The sequence below is a fragment of the Neodiprion fabricii genome, chromosome 6 (genome assembly GCF_021155785.1).
Source record: "Neodiprion fabricii isolate iyNeoFabr1 chromosome 6, iyNeoFabr1.1, whole genome shotgun sequence".
Classification (NCBI taxonomy): Eukaryota; Metazoa; Arthropoda; class Insecta; order Hymenoptera; family Diprionidae; genus Neodiprion; species Neodiprion fabricii.
Window position 1 is genome coordinate 22,926,424 of NC_060244.1, and position 19,469 is coordinate 22,945,892.

The window sequence follows — 19,469 nt, forward strand, 5'->3', positions numbered from 1 at the left end:
TACGCTTTTCAAAAGCGACTTCTCACCAACTTTGCTTCGCAAGTTTAGACGAGCTTCAATGGACGACGTCGATCCGAAATTAATGCCCAGTTTTTGCTCGTCTCGCGGCGAGAAAACAAGGCGAAATCGGAAAGTCCGCGTAATCATTTCACGCAATTCGCCGACGACCAGGCGCAGGGAATCTACGTGTGTAAACGGACTGTATAATGTGAAAAACTTGAGGTGGGTGCGCACGTGTACGTATATACGTATACAATATGTATTATGTGACCTATCGAAATATCGATTAAAGGAGGACATCTTGACAATAGGGACAAAGCCATGTTGGCGTCGCGGTGGCCGCGGGGGGCGGGGTGCGAGGCTGGGGGCGAGAAGAGGAGTGCCGGAAGATCTCCTGCAGCTTCGACCGAGCTGAGAGGAGTCAACGACTTGGACCTCGCATCGATTGCAAATATTTAAAGCCGGGTCAAACAGGTTCCGCGGATAAGTAGGGCTTGACACGTTCCGAATAGCTTGACCACCATGAGCGTAGGGAGTATTGATCCTGATTGAGAAAGCCCGACGCCCCCTGAGATTGTTGCTGCCAAATGGATTTGATTTCGTACTACGATTCGGTTATGCCACGATCTTAATTTGATACGATGAGAATATCGACAAGCGGAACCCAGTCGAAGTGCAGAGTTGAAGGCACAGGGCGAAACTGTTGAGCGAAAACTCGTCATTCGAAAACAAGCGGAATTTCAATGCAGTTTAATGGATTCCATAATAAATTGAGTCATTTCGCGGATTTGATTGCCGGCAATCAAACGGAGTCCACTGCGATAGTTTTTCATCAGATATTTGCTCACTTCGGAAAAACGACCCCACGGAAACATCGAGAATTAGAAACGTGTTAAACGATCCACCTGTGATCGTAACCTAGCGATCTGTATTTTCAAATCGACCACTCGCGGCTCACGTGACTTTAATTTTAACGTGGCAGAAGAAAACCGTGATCTCCAAAATTGGTTTATTCTCAACATCACGGTGCTCAACGATAGGTAACGTACCTTGTACTATCTAACGTGCAGGCAAAAGGCAAGAGACAGAAACATTTTCAGTGAAAAGAGGTGAAATTTAAAAAAAAACGGCAAAGCAGAACAAGGCATTGTGTGACCAGCCGTAAGCCGAGCGGAGTTTGCTTCTGGCGTCAGATTCAATGCACGGACTTACTGCAAAACGTGGTGGTGAAAGGCAATGATTTAAAAAATAACAATAGAGGTGGGTCTGTATGGCGAAGCGCAAGAGGAAAGAAACGCGGGAGGGTGGATCGACGAGCTTGAATTATACAAATCAGTACAATACAAAATTGCGGGATTCCCGTGACCGTTAAAAAAGGCCAACGAATGAACGTGGAAAAAAAAATTAAAACAAAAAAGAAGCTAAAAACAAAGAGCACTGGAGGCAATTTCATGGTTGCGCGTGGCCGAGCGACCAAGGTAATGACAGCGATGGAATCGCTGTGACGCGGGGTGAAAAAAAAAGAAAAAAAAACGAAAAATACGAAACCTATATATAACGGAATGAGAATAGCTTGGCAAAGTAATACTAACGTACGTTTCTAAAAAGGAATTGGTCTGACAGAGATTGGAAGTTTTTGAAATTTAATCATAGATTCTAAATCCGTCTTAACAATTTGAGCGTGGTTTATAATTGAAATTGAAACCAAAACAAACAAAAAATAAAAAAAAAATAAATAAATAAATCTTATTCCCGTCGGCGCGTTGTTCATTCAATTATTTCTTGTAAAACCGTACAAGGTGCTCAGTTCCCGCGGTAGTGTTCCTGTCTGAAGTAATTTTCAACCTGTCAAAAAGTATACCGTCGGTTAATAGATGAGAAAATTCGCGCCCCGCTACATCTCTTTAACAGTCCTTGGGGAGGAGAGTAGACGAGAATATCATGAGAGATCCTGCTGGAATGACTATTGACTTATAGAGGCGTGCAGAGAGACGGTGGGAAGCTGAAAGAGGCACCCGCCTGCCTACCGGTACTGAATAGAAAGTGTCTACCAGGTCAATTGTGTAGGTGGTAGGTATAGTCCGGGCTAAACCTAGGTGTCAACAAGTGGGTTCACGTTGGCACCATTTCGGACTTGTCGTTTCGACTCTTTTGTGTGTTTGTTTTTTTTTTGGGGAGGGAGCGAGAGATCGTAGAATATATTTCTGGCAGAATCCCTAACGGCCAACTATCGCGGGAAATCGTGAGAATTGAAACACTGACTCCCTTCGAAACTGGCCCAGCCGAAGAAGCGGCCAACAACCGTGGCTTGCGGCCGTTTTCATGCCGTGAGAACGCGATTCGCGGAAGTTGATATCACCAAGGCTCGACGGAAGAAAAGAAAAAAAAAAAGAGTCACCGCCCTATCTCGCGTGCGTCTTGCGACTAATTTTCTCCAACAATAAGATCCCGTCGCGACGCCACGTCAACCCGTATGCGAAACACCCTTGTGAGATTGGCATCGCCGCCAGCTGCAGAGTCGACAACGCAACTTTACGCATCGAGCTTGCAATCAATATCAAACACCGCGTTCCAGGTCGCGAAGCACTTTATTAACGTCACCGCTGCGTCGCTCTTTGGCTCGTTCGTTGCTTTTCCAGCCGATTCGGCGTGACGCGTGTATTACTTTTTTTACCCTCAAACTTTGCGAACCCCCTTGGGAAGGGAATTTGGACCCACGTTAAAACTCGCTTTCATACCAGACGACGGAATTGGAATTCAAGTTTCGGGGGTGCGGGATTAGGAGGCGTATATCGTAATTTAAATCTATGAATGGCGCGTCGCTGGGTAAAGCCGAGACTTGAGGGTGGAAAACTTGGATTATACTCGGTTCGATTGAACGGAGCGGGCCTTTTATTCCGTCAAGCGGCGGCTTACAAAGCAGCATACTGCACGCCAAGATCTCGTCAGCCCGGCGAACCGCCATTTACCCGTAATTATTATTATTTCACTTGCTGGTTACCTGATGTCGTTGATTATTTACGGTAAATAATGTGCATTTACAACCTTGGACGGTGGTGTAGCACACAACCTATACCGAGAAGGTTGATTTACACCTTTGATGCGGATGCATACGTGATACGAAAGATCACTCGAGCAAAATGCGGCATAGCATCTGTGCGATTTACACCTGTAGGTATTCGTACAGGAATCATAAATTCATCTCACACTGCACAGTATAATGTAGGCCGAGATTGGCATTTCGTTGTTAACACGAAGTTTACATTGTATAACGAAATTTTCTTAACGATCATTATTTTTCATAAATATACATATATATATATATATTCTTGTATGTATATATATTATGCGACAAGTCAACTTTAACTTCAACAAACGATCATTGATAATAATTGACAGTTTTCGATTGGTCGAAACATTCTATACGGTATCTACGACATCTATTATACTCGCGCACACATACACTCGGAATTGTTTAATCTAACTCGCGACGCATTCACTGCGATTCAACTCGTCACTAGGTTAATTCCACTTCTATTTACCGCACTAATTTGTCGCATTAGTGCCACTGTAATTACAATCACTCCACAATAAATTACCGTAAGGATAAAATGACTAGCAATGATTTTTGTTTAATATTTTTCCCCCCTCTTCCTTCGGTTTAATTTCGTACTGTTATTTCATTAGCGATATTGCGCGCATACAGACTTGCGTTCATCCACGCTGTGCCTGTATACGCTTGATAAATATATTTTATGGAACGTGTATAATTATATCTCCGTTTATTTATCTATTCCCTCTTAACTCCGAGTTTAATATCTCAACTTTGTATTAGGCAGATATGGATTATTAACGTAATTTATGCATTTTCCCCAGAGTCGATTCAACGCCGCGATAACCCGAACGATCGCGTGAAACTTGCGTGCGTTGGTGGCGATATTTTACACATATACGTGTATGCGTGCTTAACGTAATGTAACACAGGTATCCGAGTTTCCTTTGCCACTTTAGAGATATTGTAACAGCTTCGTGAATATTGAGCGATGTTAGGTCGAACGTATTATCAAAAAAACATGCAGCTTAACACGTATATCGAAGGTGTCGGAAAAAATGAGTAAACTCCCAAAAGAGTGGGTGGATTATGATCACCGACGTGGCAAGCAGAAGAACGGTTATAAAATACACGACACGAAACACGATCGAAAGAGTATCATATCATGGTGAAATGTAATAGAATCAACAATTATGCAAGGTATTATTACTTATAAACGGATTATTGAAAACCGTCGTGTACCGCAAATCCACGATAACGACACTCGAATGGTATTGTAAAATACAAACGACGACAATGATTACGATGAGAAATTGGTATATATTATTTTTTGTACGGAAATAAGAGCAGGCAAACAATCGCAAGGTTAAATTTATCTCCGGCACTGTAAATAAATAAACTTCTCCACTGGTTTTCACTTCCAGTTTAGCAAGCCTCGTACGATAGCTTTAGAATTTCGTTTTCGTAAAAACTCGTCGCGATTTCTAACCGCCGCCGTCTCCGGACCCAGGTGAGACCCAATGTGGGCCGGGGGCCGTGCAGCACGGCTTCTGCTACTGCCGCCCGCCACAACGTGTAGCCAGGCTACTGAGGCACCCCTCAATCAACCCGAGGAGGACGACGACGAGCACGACCGCCACCCCCTTGACTACGCATGCGCCTCGACGAGGAGCGCCTCTGGTGATTCAATTGACCCTACATTTTGAATTCACGCACGCCGATCCGGTCGTACCGAAACGCGCTAATGCTTGTCTCTTGGACGCCGTCCGGGCGCGGTCCTCGAGTCGACGGCGTTAGCCTCGGAGATGCTGTAAGTCGTTTGACGGGGATGCGGATCGGCCACGAGGCCTGGGGCACGCGAGACGTGACGAGATTGAACCAGGCGGTGGCTTTTGTACGTGGCGGGAGCGTCGCGACGCGCGTTCAGCAAGTCCACGCGGCCATCTCCTCCATATTGATTTTCCTCGTCGGCCGCGTTCCACGGCCATATCCTCGTCGGCGCGGTTCGCGAAAACCACGCCGAACAATCTCCTCCCCTTCGTCCTTGCAGCAATAATTTTCTCGATCCTCCGTCAATTCCCGCGATGCGCCAGTTTCTTTTATTTTAATCGCTAAATTCAGGGGCGATGTTTTTCCACCCGCGACGTCAACGTCCGCGATCCCGACTTCGGGTATTGCGGAACGCGAGGATTGGCGGTAAACGGAGCTGCGGGTTACTAAAGGTGTTGAAAATACAACCTGCACCTCGGGGCTGAAAACGGAGCTGCTGAAGCAACTCGTTACGAGAATGCAGCGGGAAGTTTTTGCTCTGCCAAGCCACATTAGCGGGGTGGCGAATCTAGCCGAGGTGAGGAAAACTGCTACCTGCAGAGCTGATCTATGTAAGAGCTAGAGACGCGTTCCGCGCGCTGGAGCGAACGTCTTGGAATTTATAGCGTAGCTACGTTTCCGCTGCCATGGTTACGGGAGAAACTGGCGTCGCGGCCCACGCAAGAGGAGCTTTCAGAATTCTTGTTTTCCAATTTTCAAGATTTACTTTTCTTCCTTCCTCTTTTTTCCCCTCCCTCCGTCGTCTCCAAGGAAAAAGCTTAATTTCCAGCCGACATCCCCCTTATCTCTCAATGACGCGAGCAGTCGGATTTCGATCGAGCCACAGATAGACACTTTCGTTAATCACGTCCCCTGAACCCCTTGCTTTGGGTATTCCCGGTTGATTCTGCGAGGCAATCGTTGGTCACGCAGAGAACCAGAGCGGAGAATTAATTAATCAATGACGCCCGCACTTTGCTCCGCAGCCTCCCGTAGTCCTCTTCGATCCATCCGCGGCTGTGCGCCGTTAGACGTTTCAACCTGAGATGCGGAACAAGGTAGGTACACACCTGCGATCCTGGCTTATATACATACATAAGTTCTCCGCGTACGGAAAGCCGAGCGTTATTGGCTAATCGGCGTTTGTCCCGCACCCACGCCGTTCTCCTTGATAGTAATTACCTACAGATAGATAACCAGGGATAATTAGCGACGAGTATCCCGCTTTGACTACGTCGCTACCTGTCTATCCGCGTTGATATTTGGCCAACAACAAGACCTGCAGCTGCGAATTAACAGTTGCATGGGCGTCTCCGGAACAGGTGGCGGTTACGCGTTATTATTTTTATTATTTCAGCTCCTAATTTCGAGAGAAAATTCGCCGAGTCGTTCGTTAGCGCTCAATTAATCAAGTACGAAGTTTCATTGGGACCAAGTCGGGACAGTAAAGCCAATTAAACTTTAACTCTCTATTTGAATTAATCATGCACCATTGAGTCTCGGCCACCGTGGATATAATTGTTGGAAAATCTTTATCGGCGTTCGAGAATTCTCGACGGATATTGATAAGAGGAGAGGAGAGGAGATGACACACAAACCGGGGAAAAACATGATGAGAGATGATATTCAAAGGTATCTATTTCAGAGGGACACGATCATTCGGGGGTATTGAATTCATTGCCGCGAAACTGACGAGGATCCCTCAAGGCTCGGTATCCGGAATACAGTTGATGCTTGTAGCGTGTCTGTACACGTAGTGCAACTCGTTGTCGGAATCGATCGCTATTACATATATATAAACGAACTTCTATTTATGCAATTAACGTACAGTTGAGTCAGAAGCGACTATAGTGTTATAACTGGAGTAGGTACTCGTGGAAATTCATTCATGCATTAACAATGGGAGGAATATAACAGTTTTCAATAACTGTGAAACTTCGCGCGTGAACAGGGAGTAAAAAAATATTGTGGTAAAATACAATTTCGCCGCATTGTAATTAAGGACGAGTAAAAAGTCGCAGCCATCGTCGGTGTAGCCGTCCGTGAATTTCGTTCCCGATATCCCGAAAGCGACGGGATTGACTCGATAACTGCAGAGTTCCGTCTTTGCGGCCGATCCGTAGGGGTTGAATAATTGGTTCCCATCTCACGCGGCGCCTCAGTTCGCGCGACAGAATCGGGCTACGAATTTACCCGGAACATCAGGCGTCACGTATGCGAAGAATGACAATATCTTCGCGGCAGGAAATGTGCCAAGTATACGCGTGTGCTATAATATGCCAAATCATGAGACGCGAGGGCGTCAATAAAGGTGAGAAAATGTGGATCGAAAATACTCGGAGAAAATTTTCAGAGGTCGGATGTAAAACTGGGGAGGCAAGAAACTGAGAACTCATATAGCTGACGGCTCGTGCCGAGGGAAGAACAAATTCCTATTCGTACAATACCTCGCGTTCCACTGCAATCAGAAGATCAAATACTAGCTCAGGAGCGATCTAGGCGACTTGATTCGCCCGCACGGCGGAATATTTCTCGGTTTCTCAGATCCGTACCTACGTACAACCCGAGGAATAAGGTAAATTGCTCGACAAATGTTTCTCTCCTTCCATTTATTTTCCCGAAAAACATAATATCCCGTCGGTACAGGTTTCCTCGCTCAATCGTGCCGCATGAAAGTCCATTTTCTTTCAACCCAACGTCCCCGATAATGCCCGAAAAACTTTTCCTCCCAGCTGGAATCCGAGTCGTACATTTAACGACACCGGGGCGCGATATGGGAAGGAAACTAGTCGTATCGCATTCTTATTACAGAGAGACACACCGAAAGATTCACTCCGTCCAGTTCCCGCCCATGATAATACTTGGCAGATAATAAAAATAAAATGCCCTTTTACTCGCGAAACGTCAACCCAACGAGATCACGGTTATTGTTTTCAGATATCGGAAATAATCCTCTCCTCGATAACCTCGAGCGGTAACCCCGTTGATGTGATCCGTTGGATTTTCAAGGATAAGGACAAAGTGTCGTTGTTTTGAACACAGATTATGCAATTCCAAGTGAGTTTGAACAAAAAACTAGCAAGCTTATCGTATAAATTGACGAATATATGTATTATATAGGTACATTGTGTAAAGTATGTGAAAAAAATTTTTGTTTCTGTTACGGATTATGACCAGAGTCATACGGTTAGCCTGTTCCGAGTACTCGAGTACAAAAGCCTCAGCAATTTTCACACTCATTCGAATATGTCCATGCGCTCGCAAGCGGCTTACTTATTGTACGTACAGGATATAAAAGTAAGTAGACACGAGTCGGAGAAAGGAAGAGTGCTAATTGCCCGACGCTTAGTCGTGAAAACGTGGCTGCCATCAAGTTGAAATACGACTAGGGCTGGACTAAGTACCAAGACGTTATTATTCCCGGTGTTTTAACTTTCTCAGGGATCCTGCAGCTAAAGAGTTTTATGAAATTTTGGTATTTAAGTCTCTCGCAGGGATATTTTTCACCAAGAGTTCAGAAAAATTTCACCCCAACGAGTAATACGAGAAATATTCCAAACGTTTCGTTAATTTAGACATTTTTTTCATCCCCGGATGAAAATACTTGAGATTCAACGGAGCGAGGAGTTTCTCCTCGCCACATCGTGGTTCGGCTCCAAGGTTTTTCGATTCCCCTCATATTTTTTCTTCTTTTCCTCATCTTTCCGGTCGGTTTTTTTTTCTTCTTCGAAAAACCAGTCGCCCAAACGACGGGCAATATATCTGAACGTGAACGTCGGCACACTCGAGTAAACGCGTGCCTCGTGTCCCGATGCTTCGCCCCTATTTTTTCGGCCCCCGCGCCGCGCTTTCATGACCTACAGCGTTTATTTCACGTGTGTCGGCGTGTATTGTTGTCCAGCCTCGAGCGTTTTAGCCTCAGCCACTTGAGCACGTTAAGACCACGGAAGAGTTCCTGCACCCGATGCAGAAGGAATACAAAATACGCGAATTGCCCGGAAACTGGCAACTTGTTATCACGATTATTTGTTTTTCGTTTTTTTTTTTTTTTTTTCTGTACCGCGTAAAAATCATTTGTTAAACCCTTTTTTCACCCAGTGACTGATGCGACTCAGATATATACCATCGGACCTATTTAATATTGCAGGCGTGTTTCAAGCGCAATGAGACGACGGGGGAAGGGTTAAAATATGAGAAAGGCAACGCCTTCACGACGCCTCAAGAGTTTCGGGAAAACGTGTAAGGAAAGAAAGGCAGGGAATGGAAGAGACTGGGAGAAGCTGTATTTTCGCGTAGGAGAGCTCGGGCTTCGGTGGAAAGCGAAATTCAAACGCGTAGGTAAGCAGCTCGAAGCTCGAGAATTATCGGACAATCTTTATGCGCGCGGCAAGTGTTTGCTCTAAATCTCACCAAGATTTTATCAAGGAAAGAAATCAAAGCGAAATATACAAATAAATCAACTCGACGCGTTTCGCTTAAGTCCCCGATAAATTTTCGCAAAGTACCCGCGATACGTATTTTTTCACCAATCGCACAGAGTGCTCTAGTTTACGCATGTCTGCGAGTACTATTTTAGATTACAAGTACTGCGAAATTGAATACAAGCTCAACGGCACGTCCCTGTTTTGAAAAATTTATCTACCTAATATGACGATGATTTGAGAACGACGTACATGTATGAGTGCAAAATTCTATCTCGGATTTGAAGAGTGTACAAGAGCTAGAGTTCGTGTATCCTCTGCACGTTGGATGATTCTTTTTCCAACCTCGCAGACTATTTGTCTTGTTTTAGAAATGTTGTTGAATTCAAAGCGACGGTCACTTCTGAATGGCGATAAGTTTTGTGGGAAAAAACCAACTGAGGATATGTCGAAATGAACGTGGACTCTTTCGTTGGACGCTTTTGAACAATAACGAATTTAATGCGTTTCGTGCAAGCTGGCCAAGCATGCGAGCCCCTAGAGCTGCACGTCAAGTATTATACGCATAGTTGGGGGTGGAAATTTCATTGGGGTGAAATTCTGTCCGTTGCAAGGTAGAAAAAAATCAGCACCGAGCCGAGTAGGTCTGGCTACAGGATATGGGGTTTTAAAATAGATCGCACAAGAACGAGGACCTGCTGCTGTTGACACGCTAAAGCGATATTTCAGCACGAAATGGTGAAGATCAAGTTCTCGCGTTGCGTTATTCGTTTGATCGTTAAATCCAATTACTGCAGTGTAGCAAAGCAGCCATCTTTTTTAATTGCGGCAGAATTTCGCGGAGGGGTCTGTTGCTTGCGTTGTACTTATCTATAATTAGCGGAGCTTTAAAGAAAACTTGAAGTTTACTTGACGCGGTTTAATAATATTTGTCTCGCGTCGATGGGGCGTAATGTCCCCACGTCTCAGAGTCGGGGTCAAGTTCTTTACGAGAGTTAATACAGTGTCATTAGCGAACTCGTTCGTAACTTCGCAACTTAAACTGCGAAGACAGACACGGACGGATTAAGCTTCGGTAAATTTTCTCGTCGAACATGCTTTAATTTAATTTCCGAGTTACTTGATTTGTCTCGTGGAGGTAAGGAAGCAGCTCTGCAGCTCTAAAGTGGGGAAGGTAGTCAAAGGCAATTTGATTACCGAGTAAACAGTTGGTAAAGGAAAAAGCAAAACTTTCCCACGTCTGTTCAACTTCCTTAACATGTCTACGTGTATGTACTTCTAGGATCATTTCTTATCGTTGTGACCACGATATCGACCGGCGTGTTATTCTCGCTGAAGAAACACGATACCTCCTTAAAGGGTTCTCCCGTTTTTCCCACTCCCCGCGCGATCGACGTTCAAAGGTTTCTTTTCCTACGATACTGGTAAGAGCTTGAATTTTATTTTCACGAAACTCGGCTTTCTGCACATCGCAAGGTTCTTAATTTTCAGTTGATCGAATCAAATTTGGCATTCTTGGGGCATTCTTAAATTGCAAAGAAGAGATCCGTTCGACACAGCAATTCCATTCAAGACTAGTTGTAGAGAAAATAATAAAACATAATCAGGTAAAGAGAATATATTCAGCGAAATAATTCTACGAAGCTTGAACAATCATCCGGTGAACGTTCTCGAACAAATTATGTTTGGCGGAAGATGGCGAGTAAAAAAATCTTGAAATTATGGATAAAGCAAGAAGGGTCGAAGAACAAGAAATCTAGAATAAATCCATGATGGAGGAGACGACGAAGAAAGGAGGAAAAACTATACACGAAAAGTGGACGAAGGTGAAACACCGGCCCAGCCGAGAGCGAAGAGAGGCGAGGAAAAGTTGGCTCGTTGATGATATTTTCGTCCTTTTGCCGCGGTTCCCGCCGCGACAGCGTAATCCCATAAAAAGCCAACATTGCACCATCCTGTCTGAGGGTTTAGGTATATGCAAACGTCGTTCTTCGCCCGTCTCGTCGACGAATTCATTTTAGCAGACTCGTATAATTCGCTTCCTTCAATTCAAACTGCACGTAAGCGACGTGTTGTAAATTCACGTCGCGATCAGCGCTTCGGGAGTAATTAAAACTTGGATGCGGACCATGAAACTAATCAAATATCCGCAGCCGGTGTCTTCGCCAAGATGTTGCGAGGCGTTGTGTATAAATCATTCGACCTTTGCTGGAGCGGTAAAATTCAGACCAGTGTCACAATTGAAGACCTTCCTTCCATCGTTCGTCGGCGGTTCTATTGTACCTGTAATACGGAATTCGTATTCGAAGAAGAGTTAGAAAATAGATGAAATCAATCCCATCCCATCTCTTGCACGGAAAATTTCCACCTCAGACTTACATATTCCCAGTCGCGATTTCCTCACCCCGCCCTCGCTACCCACGGAGGGTTGGTTTAACGATTTGCATATATAACCTGTTCCCCGCGTCGCGGCGACGAGCGAGCGAAGGACCCACGCGCAAAAGTGGACAGAGCGGAGAGCGGTATCGAGATTGGACCAGACGGGAGCCCGAAGGTTTGAATTTAACTAATGTATTCAAGAATTGCGTTCTGGGGTAATTTTAAGTCGCGTCTAAAGCCCCCGAAGGGTGGCGGACGGCAAGGCCGATTAGTTTCCATAGCGGGCCCCGCGAGGCGTTCGTCGCGTCGTTCCCGATGCGTGAAAACGCAATTAAAGCGCGCCTTTCGGAGCACCTCGTGTGTGATTGAATTAACTTTACGTCAACGTCGTTACTGGACGACCAACCCTGCATGCGGGTACCATCTAGATACGGCATTACTCACCTTTAAAAGCAAGAGGGGAAAAAAAAAGAGGAGCTAAAATTTTTGTCATGTAAAAGTCTTTGACGGCTTATTTCATTCATTCCCTCCTTCCTTCCTTTCTTCCTTACAGTCATGCACTCGAGCTGTGCAATGCTGCGGGCTTATTGACACAGAGAGCTGACGGTTTGCACACGTTTGTGTAGTATGAAAATTGTTTTCGGCTAGCTGCCGGCTTTACGGTTGATGCTTACCGTTGCCCATGTCATAATATCGCTCACTCAACTTCTCCGCGTGCCCGGAGGCGCCGTGGTCTATTTTCACTGCAAGCTCAAGCTCAAGCTCAGGTCGCGCGTCGCGCGATGAACGACGTTGAGCATCGCAAAGCGTCGCTTTTACGGCAGATTATAAAGCACGGCTGTCACTGTCTCGAGACACTCGTCGACCTTCTGTACGATACTCCGTTTATGGGTAAGGCCTCGAATACGGGACGCAAAACTCCATTTTAACATCTTGATTCCTAAAACGTTTCGCGGTCGTATAAACGCGTCCCTGCGTTTTCTCACATCCGTTTCATCCCTCGCCGCAGACTCGACTATTCGAACGTCTTGGGTTGGGAATTTTTTGAAAAATACTCAATATTTCCCGCGATATATCAACGAGACAGTATCGTTCGTAGGTGATAAACGTCGACCCATCCGAGAAATTTACCAGTTACTCATCGTAGGAGGGAGGGTGTCTGCCTCCCGTCAGAAATCCGACACAAAGTATTTGTCAAGCTCAATACGGTGTATCCCAAGTATACATACACAAAAGTTATTTCTTGTAGCGAGTAAAATTGTACAACAACGTACTGAAAAAGCGTAAAAATGACGAAAAAAATAATTTTCTAAAACTGTCGAATACATCGTTTGTCGAAAATCCAATACCCTTGAAGTACTTGGAACTTTGCAGTTGGAAATCGGGCTGGTAATTAACACATATGGTGCAATAAGCTACGCGGTATTGTCGCGTGACAGTTGAAAAAAACGGAAAAAAAAACCGAAAACCGACTCCGTGATACGAAACCAGATGTCACACCGCTGTATTTCAAACACTCCCGTTTCCGGCTTCAAGTGAGACCCACAATTATCGTGTTACCTATGTACCGCCGCGTATGCATCCGCGAATAATAACTTTTTTAATAACATATGTACGCACCCTCGAGTGACACGTTGACGATAATTACTCCGTGTTAAAGTACGATGCCGGATATTATGAACGAGACGCTTGCAGATGGCGTCGCGTCGCCCCGGAGATGCGGGTGAAATTATTCACTTCTTCCGGTATCGTATTTTCGCGAGCTTAAAGAATCCTTCATCTCCGTAAAACAATGCAACGTTGCGTCGCAACTCGTAACGATCGTTAAGAAAAGCGCGCAGCGTGATGACGAGGAATAAAGAAGAACTGATTTGACGAGAAAAGAAAAACGGCAAACTCGACACGGACAATCTGCAGCGTTGTCTTCATCCTCCCCGACGCTCCTCTTGATATCTCTATTAAATTCACATCCATCATTTTTCCGGGTCATTAGTCTTCGTGTCGTGTGTATTCCTCGCCTTTTCACTACCGTGTATACTTAATACACGCCGATGTTAAAACCGCGAGATTAGCTAGATAAAGACGGACAATCCGGATGACGCGTGGGTGTGAACGCGGAAGGCGACACGACATCTTATCCGGTTAGTTTTAAGTGAAATGTATTAGCAAGGTTGAACGTGTTCAAAGAATTAGGTACAACCACATTGCGAGTTCCAAGGAAAAATATCACGCTGAGTTTCCGCCAAGTTCCACCTTGTTTCTTTTTACGCGATGTTAAACTTTTCTACGTCTTATTCATTTTATTGGGTCTGAATAGTATAATCGACAAGTTCAACCTGGCACTAGTTCTTGACGAAATACACGCAGTTCGATTGATCTTTTTCTCTTTCTTCGTTCTGTTAAATCCTGCTGCGAGTGAGTTTCGATATCGCTTCGGTGCGAGTAAATTTCGACAATGCGGTTTTAATCCTGAGCGCGATAGCAGATAAAGCGAGAGCTTCTGCGTTGGATTTAATTCCTGTATTTAGGTGAAATTGAGTTGAACGAAATGCTCGGAAATTCGCGGTCTGTGTATAGCCAATTTGAAGTTTACCAACTTCGCATGCGCATTTACGTCTCAACATATATAGTTTATTACTGTATATATATATATATATACATATATATATATACGTATATGTAATATGTATACAGTACATAAATACATGCTATATGTACGTTGGGATGCAATTTGCGCAGTTGAATGCTTTGAGCGAGTCGAATACCGCACTCGCCTGCAGAAATTACGATTTATGGAATCTTCAAATTAAATTTACACCACAGTCGCAACGTCATGTTATATACGAAGCAGAAATATCCGGTATACCTTGAAATTCCACAGAGGGTTATGATCCGCATCAATTATGATGATGAAATCAAAGGAACATCAAAATAAGGGTGTAATCCTGGCGCGTTCGGCGAGGCGAGCTTTTCGGACGGTAAGTACCCACATCAAATGCATTCGCTGATCTCGAATTCCACCAAGGAGCAATTACCATCGCCTGCATTAATCAGCCGATAGTTGCAAGTCTAACGTTTACAGATTCAACGGTATGCATAAGTGATTTAGGACCAAGGGTCGATTTGGAATTCCGTTTGATTTCGGTTAAATGCACGATCGGAATCGGGACCGAGATGATATTGCAAAGATTAAATGGACCCTTCGACGCCGAGGTACCTTTGCGAAAACGTGCCAATACTTCATCGTTTTTCTATGATACGCGTATATATTAAACGGATAACACAACCGACGTACCAACTCGATTCGTCGCTGAAATCGTTGAGTAATTCAGGTTGAGAAATAAAACTTAATTGAGGCGAATCATCGACGAGTCCCGCTACGTTAGCAGAAGCGGCTCTTGATTGTTAACATTTCCAAGGTGATTTATTGTCTGCTAAACGATCCGTACATTTGAGTAAAATTTCCCGCACATTATCGGACCCTAAATTACATTGAAAAAACGCCGCGTCACTCAGCCGTAATTGATTATTAATTTGAAACTGAATTCAAAGAAAAATTGTCTTAGATATTGACTTGTGTAAGAAATTTTCAGCCACGTAAAAGCTACGGGGATCAGTGAATAACGCAAAGTGCTACGAGAGAGATAAACAAGCGTGAAAATAAAATGTGAAAAGCTCGTCAGTTGAATGCGAGAAAGCTTTCTCGGCTGGCTTCTTCGATTGCCGTCAATTGTCGATGTGAGAAAGTGTCGCCAAAAATAATTCGACGAGTGAAATCACGCGATTCAATGGCCCGGGATCTTTGAATGCTTGCGTACTGTTCCAATTAATACCGTTGAAAGAAGAAATCTCCACGGGGGGGATATTTTCACGAATAAGCGTTAGAACTTGAAAAATTATGGCTCCAGGGTATCGCAAGGAACTTCCAGAGGGCCTCTTCAACTCCGAGAGGGATTCTGGCTCCGGGCTGATACGTAGCCTTGGCGAGATTAAAATCAATATGAGAAAAGAACACGAGAGATGAAGAGTTGAAATAGCGTAGACAAACACTGGGTTTCGTTAAATCTTCTGAACCGTATACAGGCAAGAATTGTTTAATATTTTTTGTCCGAAGTACATCGTCCAAGTTAATTTTTATTGCACAATATTATTTCAGCTCGATTCAACGTTGAAGCAGCGTAATTAAGAGAATAATAAGAAAGAAAGTTTGGCGTTATTTTTCCTGAGGTTGAAAAAAGCACGAAAGTCCAATATCTTGGACCTTGGTCTGTTTCACGGAGGCGAGCGGAGGGAGCGAATTTCAGTAAATTTGATCGGAGTAAATTAGAGATGTGAACCTTAATAAATCCGCAAGATATTCAGACCACGTTTACGGCCCCGCGTCGTTTTCGGGTTTCCGGGACGCCTGAAATGGGGAAAGAAACGGCTGCAAGACGTCGGTTCATAAATTGCATAATTTTCCTTCCCTCGAATCAACCGGGCTTGTGATGTAATCCGCGCATAAAACCTGTCCGCTTTCCAGGACACGAGCTGCAGGATGTTGTCCTCGAAACACCGGCCAGGCAATGATAATAAAGTGCGAGGGCCGCGTCGCGGCAAAGGCGTTAAAAGTCCGGCACATTTCGGCCTCGCGCAGAGCATTATGCATGAATATTTAAAAACTCATACATCACATACACGTCGTATTAAATTCCTTTCGAACTCATGTCGGCGTCGCTCCGTCTGCGTTATATACGTGAATTTATGTGCAGTAAACGTGAACGTACGCGAGGGAATTTATACAATATCAATGTGTACAGCACGGTATTTACTGACCATATTTTATCATGGATGAAGAGAGAGAGAGAGCGATAAAGAGAGCAGGAGGAAAAGAGCGCTCGGAGCAGATATCCATTCGCAAACAATTTCTACGCCAAGTGTTTGCCGGAAGTTGTGAAAGGAAAAGTACTTCGGAAAAGTTTCCCTCTGTATAAAAGCTTAATGCTTTTACCGAATATCGGTCAAGGCTGTTACACGGACGGTGAATCGGAGGAGTCTCAATCGGTTTTCGCTCACGCAGAAGATGCGAAAACTGAGCCTCGTCCTGATAGATTTTGCGCGAATATAGAATATTCGCAGAGAATACAGTGGGTGGTGAATTTTGTCTACAAAATAGAGAATATTGGTTGAGGCTCGGGTTCTGTAGCAGGCGCGTGGGATTGTCTGTAAGCAAAGTTACGCAGTTCAGCCGGCTGCCAAAGCTTGAGAAATGCCTCAGCTTCTGGAGCTTCAGACAGTGTTTGCGATCCTTCGACGTAGAAGAGGGCAAACCGTACTCTCTGTTCGTCAAAATTAATTAACGTAATCAAACCATCTGTCCGTTTGATCCACCAGCGTGGAATAAATTCGTACGCACTGCGCGTCACTCAGCAGCAGAAACTACGCGTACACGGCGTTGCCCGTAAGTATAACTCAATTCCAGAGAAAGGTGGGAGAGATTTTTCGACGATAAGGATGTTACACTTAATTTCAACGTCACGCTATCCGTCGACATCACCGAACGTTTGGACGACACGCTAAAATGTCGTTTATCGGCTACGATGTTCGACACAAATTTTTCAATAGGTGATACCAGTTGAACAATAAAGAGTAATTGTATCGTTACACACTCTTGGCGTAAGTTTAACGATATTTTGATGCCGGTGCATTAAACCGGCAGCCTCGCAGATCGATCGTTATATTTTAATGGCAAAACATTGTGCTGAAAAACGAGAATTTAAACGTATAAAACTGACAAAAAAAACAGTCAATGGAACAACGAGACTTACCCACCGGATGTGAAAATGAAACGTTGCAGGGCAAATAGGTAACTGTCGTAATTACTCACCTGAAACAAAAAATATTTTCGATTAGTACACGTATGTCAAATTTTACAAGCCTACAGTGCGCACGTCTTTACATCTGTGTATTACTCCCGGATTGGAAAGCTTGTCGATGGAATTACATTGCCCATTGCACGTGCATCAACGAGGAAGTAATTTAATGTGATTGAATTTATTTTATCCGAAGGATTTATCGCCTCGAGCTACGCTTTTGCTACGAGAACGGTGAACGTACCGTGCGCAGATGGTTTCGAGCAGTTTCGTAAGCTTGGGTAAAAAATTTACTTTCGCAGTACCAGCTGCGCCGGTACTGTAAGGCAAAAAAAATTATCTTGCAATGAAGCTGAATTCACAAAACATTTTAAACAAAAATGAAAGATTGAATAGAATCTGCCTCGGATGATTCTTTGCATCGACGTTTGTAATTCACTGTTTAGAAGGGAGAAGTGAATTAATTGATCGAGGGTGACGTATAAATATTTTGATAGGTTTGATTAGTTGAAATAATATTCATAATTATTTATGAATTCCAGAAAGATGGAAGGCTTTCGTTACAGGGTAAAGTGAATACTATGAATAATATTTACAAATATAATAGCTTGCTTTGCCCGAGGTCAATATTTGATAAATTTCAAATACACATATTGCCCGATACATCCATCTCTCAATGAAGAGGTGTGATATTCGTTTAAACGAACGATGGGATTTCATCGTACTAACGGGTAATACAAATACATATGCACGTCGAAAAAATTTTGCAAAGTGATTGTTTTAGATCAGGTAGAGTTTCTACAACCACTTGGTTTGGTAGGTTGATACATGATCCAAAGATATTACGGAAGATATCCTTTGAAACAGACCAGTTGAATCTCAGAAGTATTAATTTTTGTTTCTCCGAAATCATGTGCGATATGTTCACGTGCCAGGTTAATTTTAGCTTCGCACAGATTTATGGGTCTTTCTCAGTCGCACCGTTCATCCATTTTCACTCCTTTCACTATCCTTCAACCGATTAATTCACAGCGACGCGCACATATGACAAATTTCATATTTTACAACCTTAACTATCCGTGAACTGGACTAATTCAATAACTTCTTCGTTCGCTTATTCAATGGCGAAAAAGGGGGGGAAGAGGAATATTCGTTAAAATTAATCTACTCTCTGCATCCACGTATCTGTTGAGATACAGAAATTTTGTAAATAGTAAAAACAAAGATAACTGTTCTGTCATCTCAGCCCGCAAAGTCTTGACATTTTCTTCAATGAGAAAACACCGCACCGAGCCGTTAGATGCGAGTCGCAAAACGTAATGTACGTATGTATCGGTTCCGACGAAATGATGTTTTAAAAATTTGCAACACACGTCATGGAAACCCCCATAAATAAAGGTGGTGTTTGATTTTCTAAAGGAAGAAACGGAGTTCCCATATTCCGTTGAATTCATTATCCACGCGACGATCAAACCGTTGACTCCAATCCAGAATCATACGTACATGCCATTCCCGTTATACGCATTGGGGCGAAAAGTAAAAAACCCCTTTTTCGGCAAGATTTATGTACATGTTCCGGCGACGAAGATGCCGCTGTAGCTGACGTGGGTATCGCGAACAAATACCTTTGACCTTCCACTTCCGCTTCTGCCTCGGAGACATCGACGTTAACCATTGTCTGCAGAATCCGTGGGCGGAACATGAAATTATATTAACGTGGAAAATTCTGAATAATAAGTACACAACAGTGGCCGATACGTAGAGACAACACCCTGGAGCGTCTTCCAGGTGTACGAAAGTTCCCTCGACCGAAGAATATACCCAGAGAAATTAGCCGACCAAAAGAAGCACGCGGAGCCGAACAAAGACTCGTTCTTTCCTTCCATGTCTTTTTCTTCTCGGCATCTACTGCTGATTGGCAAAGTCAAACTAACTCCCGCGGTTATCGAGGTACGC

General features: G+C 44.0%; 2 protein-coding genes across 7 annotated transcripts in view; both read right to left on the reverse strand.

The window, feature by feature from the left end:
• LOC124185656 overlaps positions 1–3,261 on the reverse strand; it is a 97,490-nt gene extending 94,229 nt beyond the window's left edge. For 4 of the 6 annotated variants that reach the window (XM_046576621.1, XM_046576620.1, XM_046576619.1 and 1 more), the window contains exon 1: positions 3,115–3,260. The gene's annotated coding sequence lies outside the window, so the exon portion shown is untranslated. Of the gene's footprint in view, positions 1–3,001 lie in introns of all 6 variants that reach the window. The other 2 variants (XM_046576618.1, XM_046576617.1) reach the window with 2 other exon arrangements.
• A 14,203-nt stretch (positions 3,262–17,464) lies between these two features.
• The window catches only part of LOC124185566, a 64,411-nt gene continuing 62,406 nt past the window's right edge, over positions 17,465–19,469 (reverse strand). The window contains exon 17 of the mRNA XM_046576443.1: positions 17,465–17,527. Coding sequence (XP_046432399.1) covers positions 17,465–17,527 — 63 coding nt within the window. The remainder of the gene's footprint in view (positions 17,528–19,469) is intronic.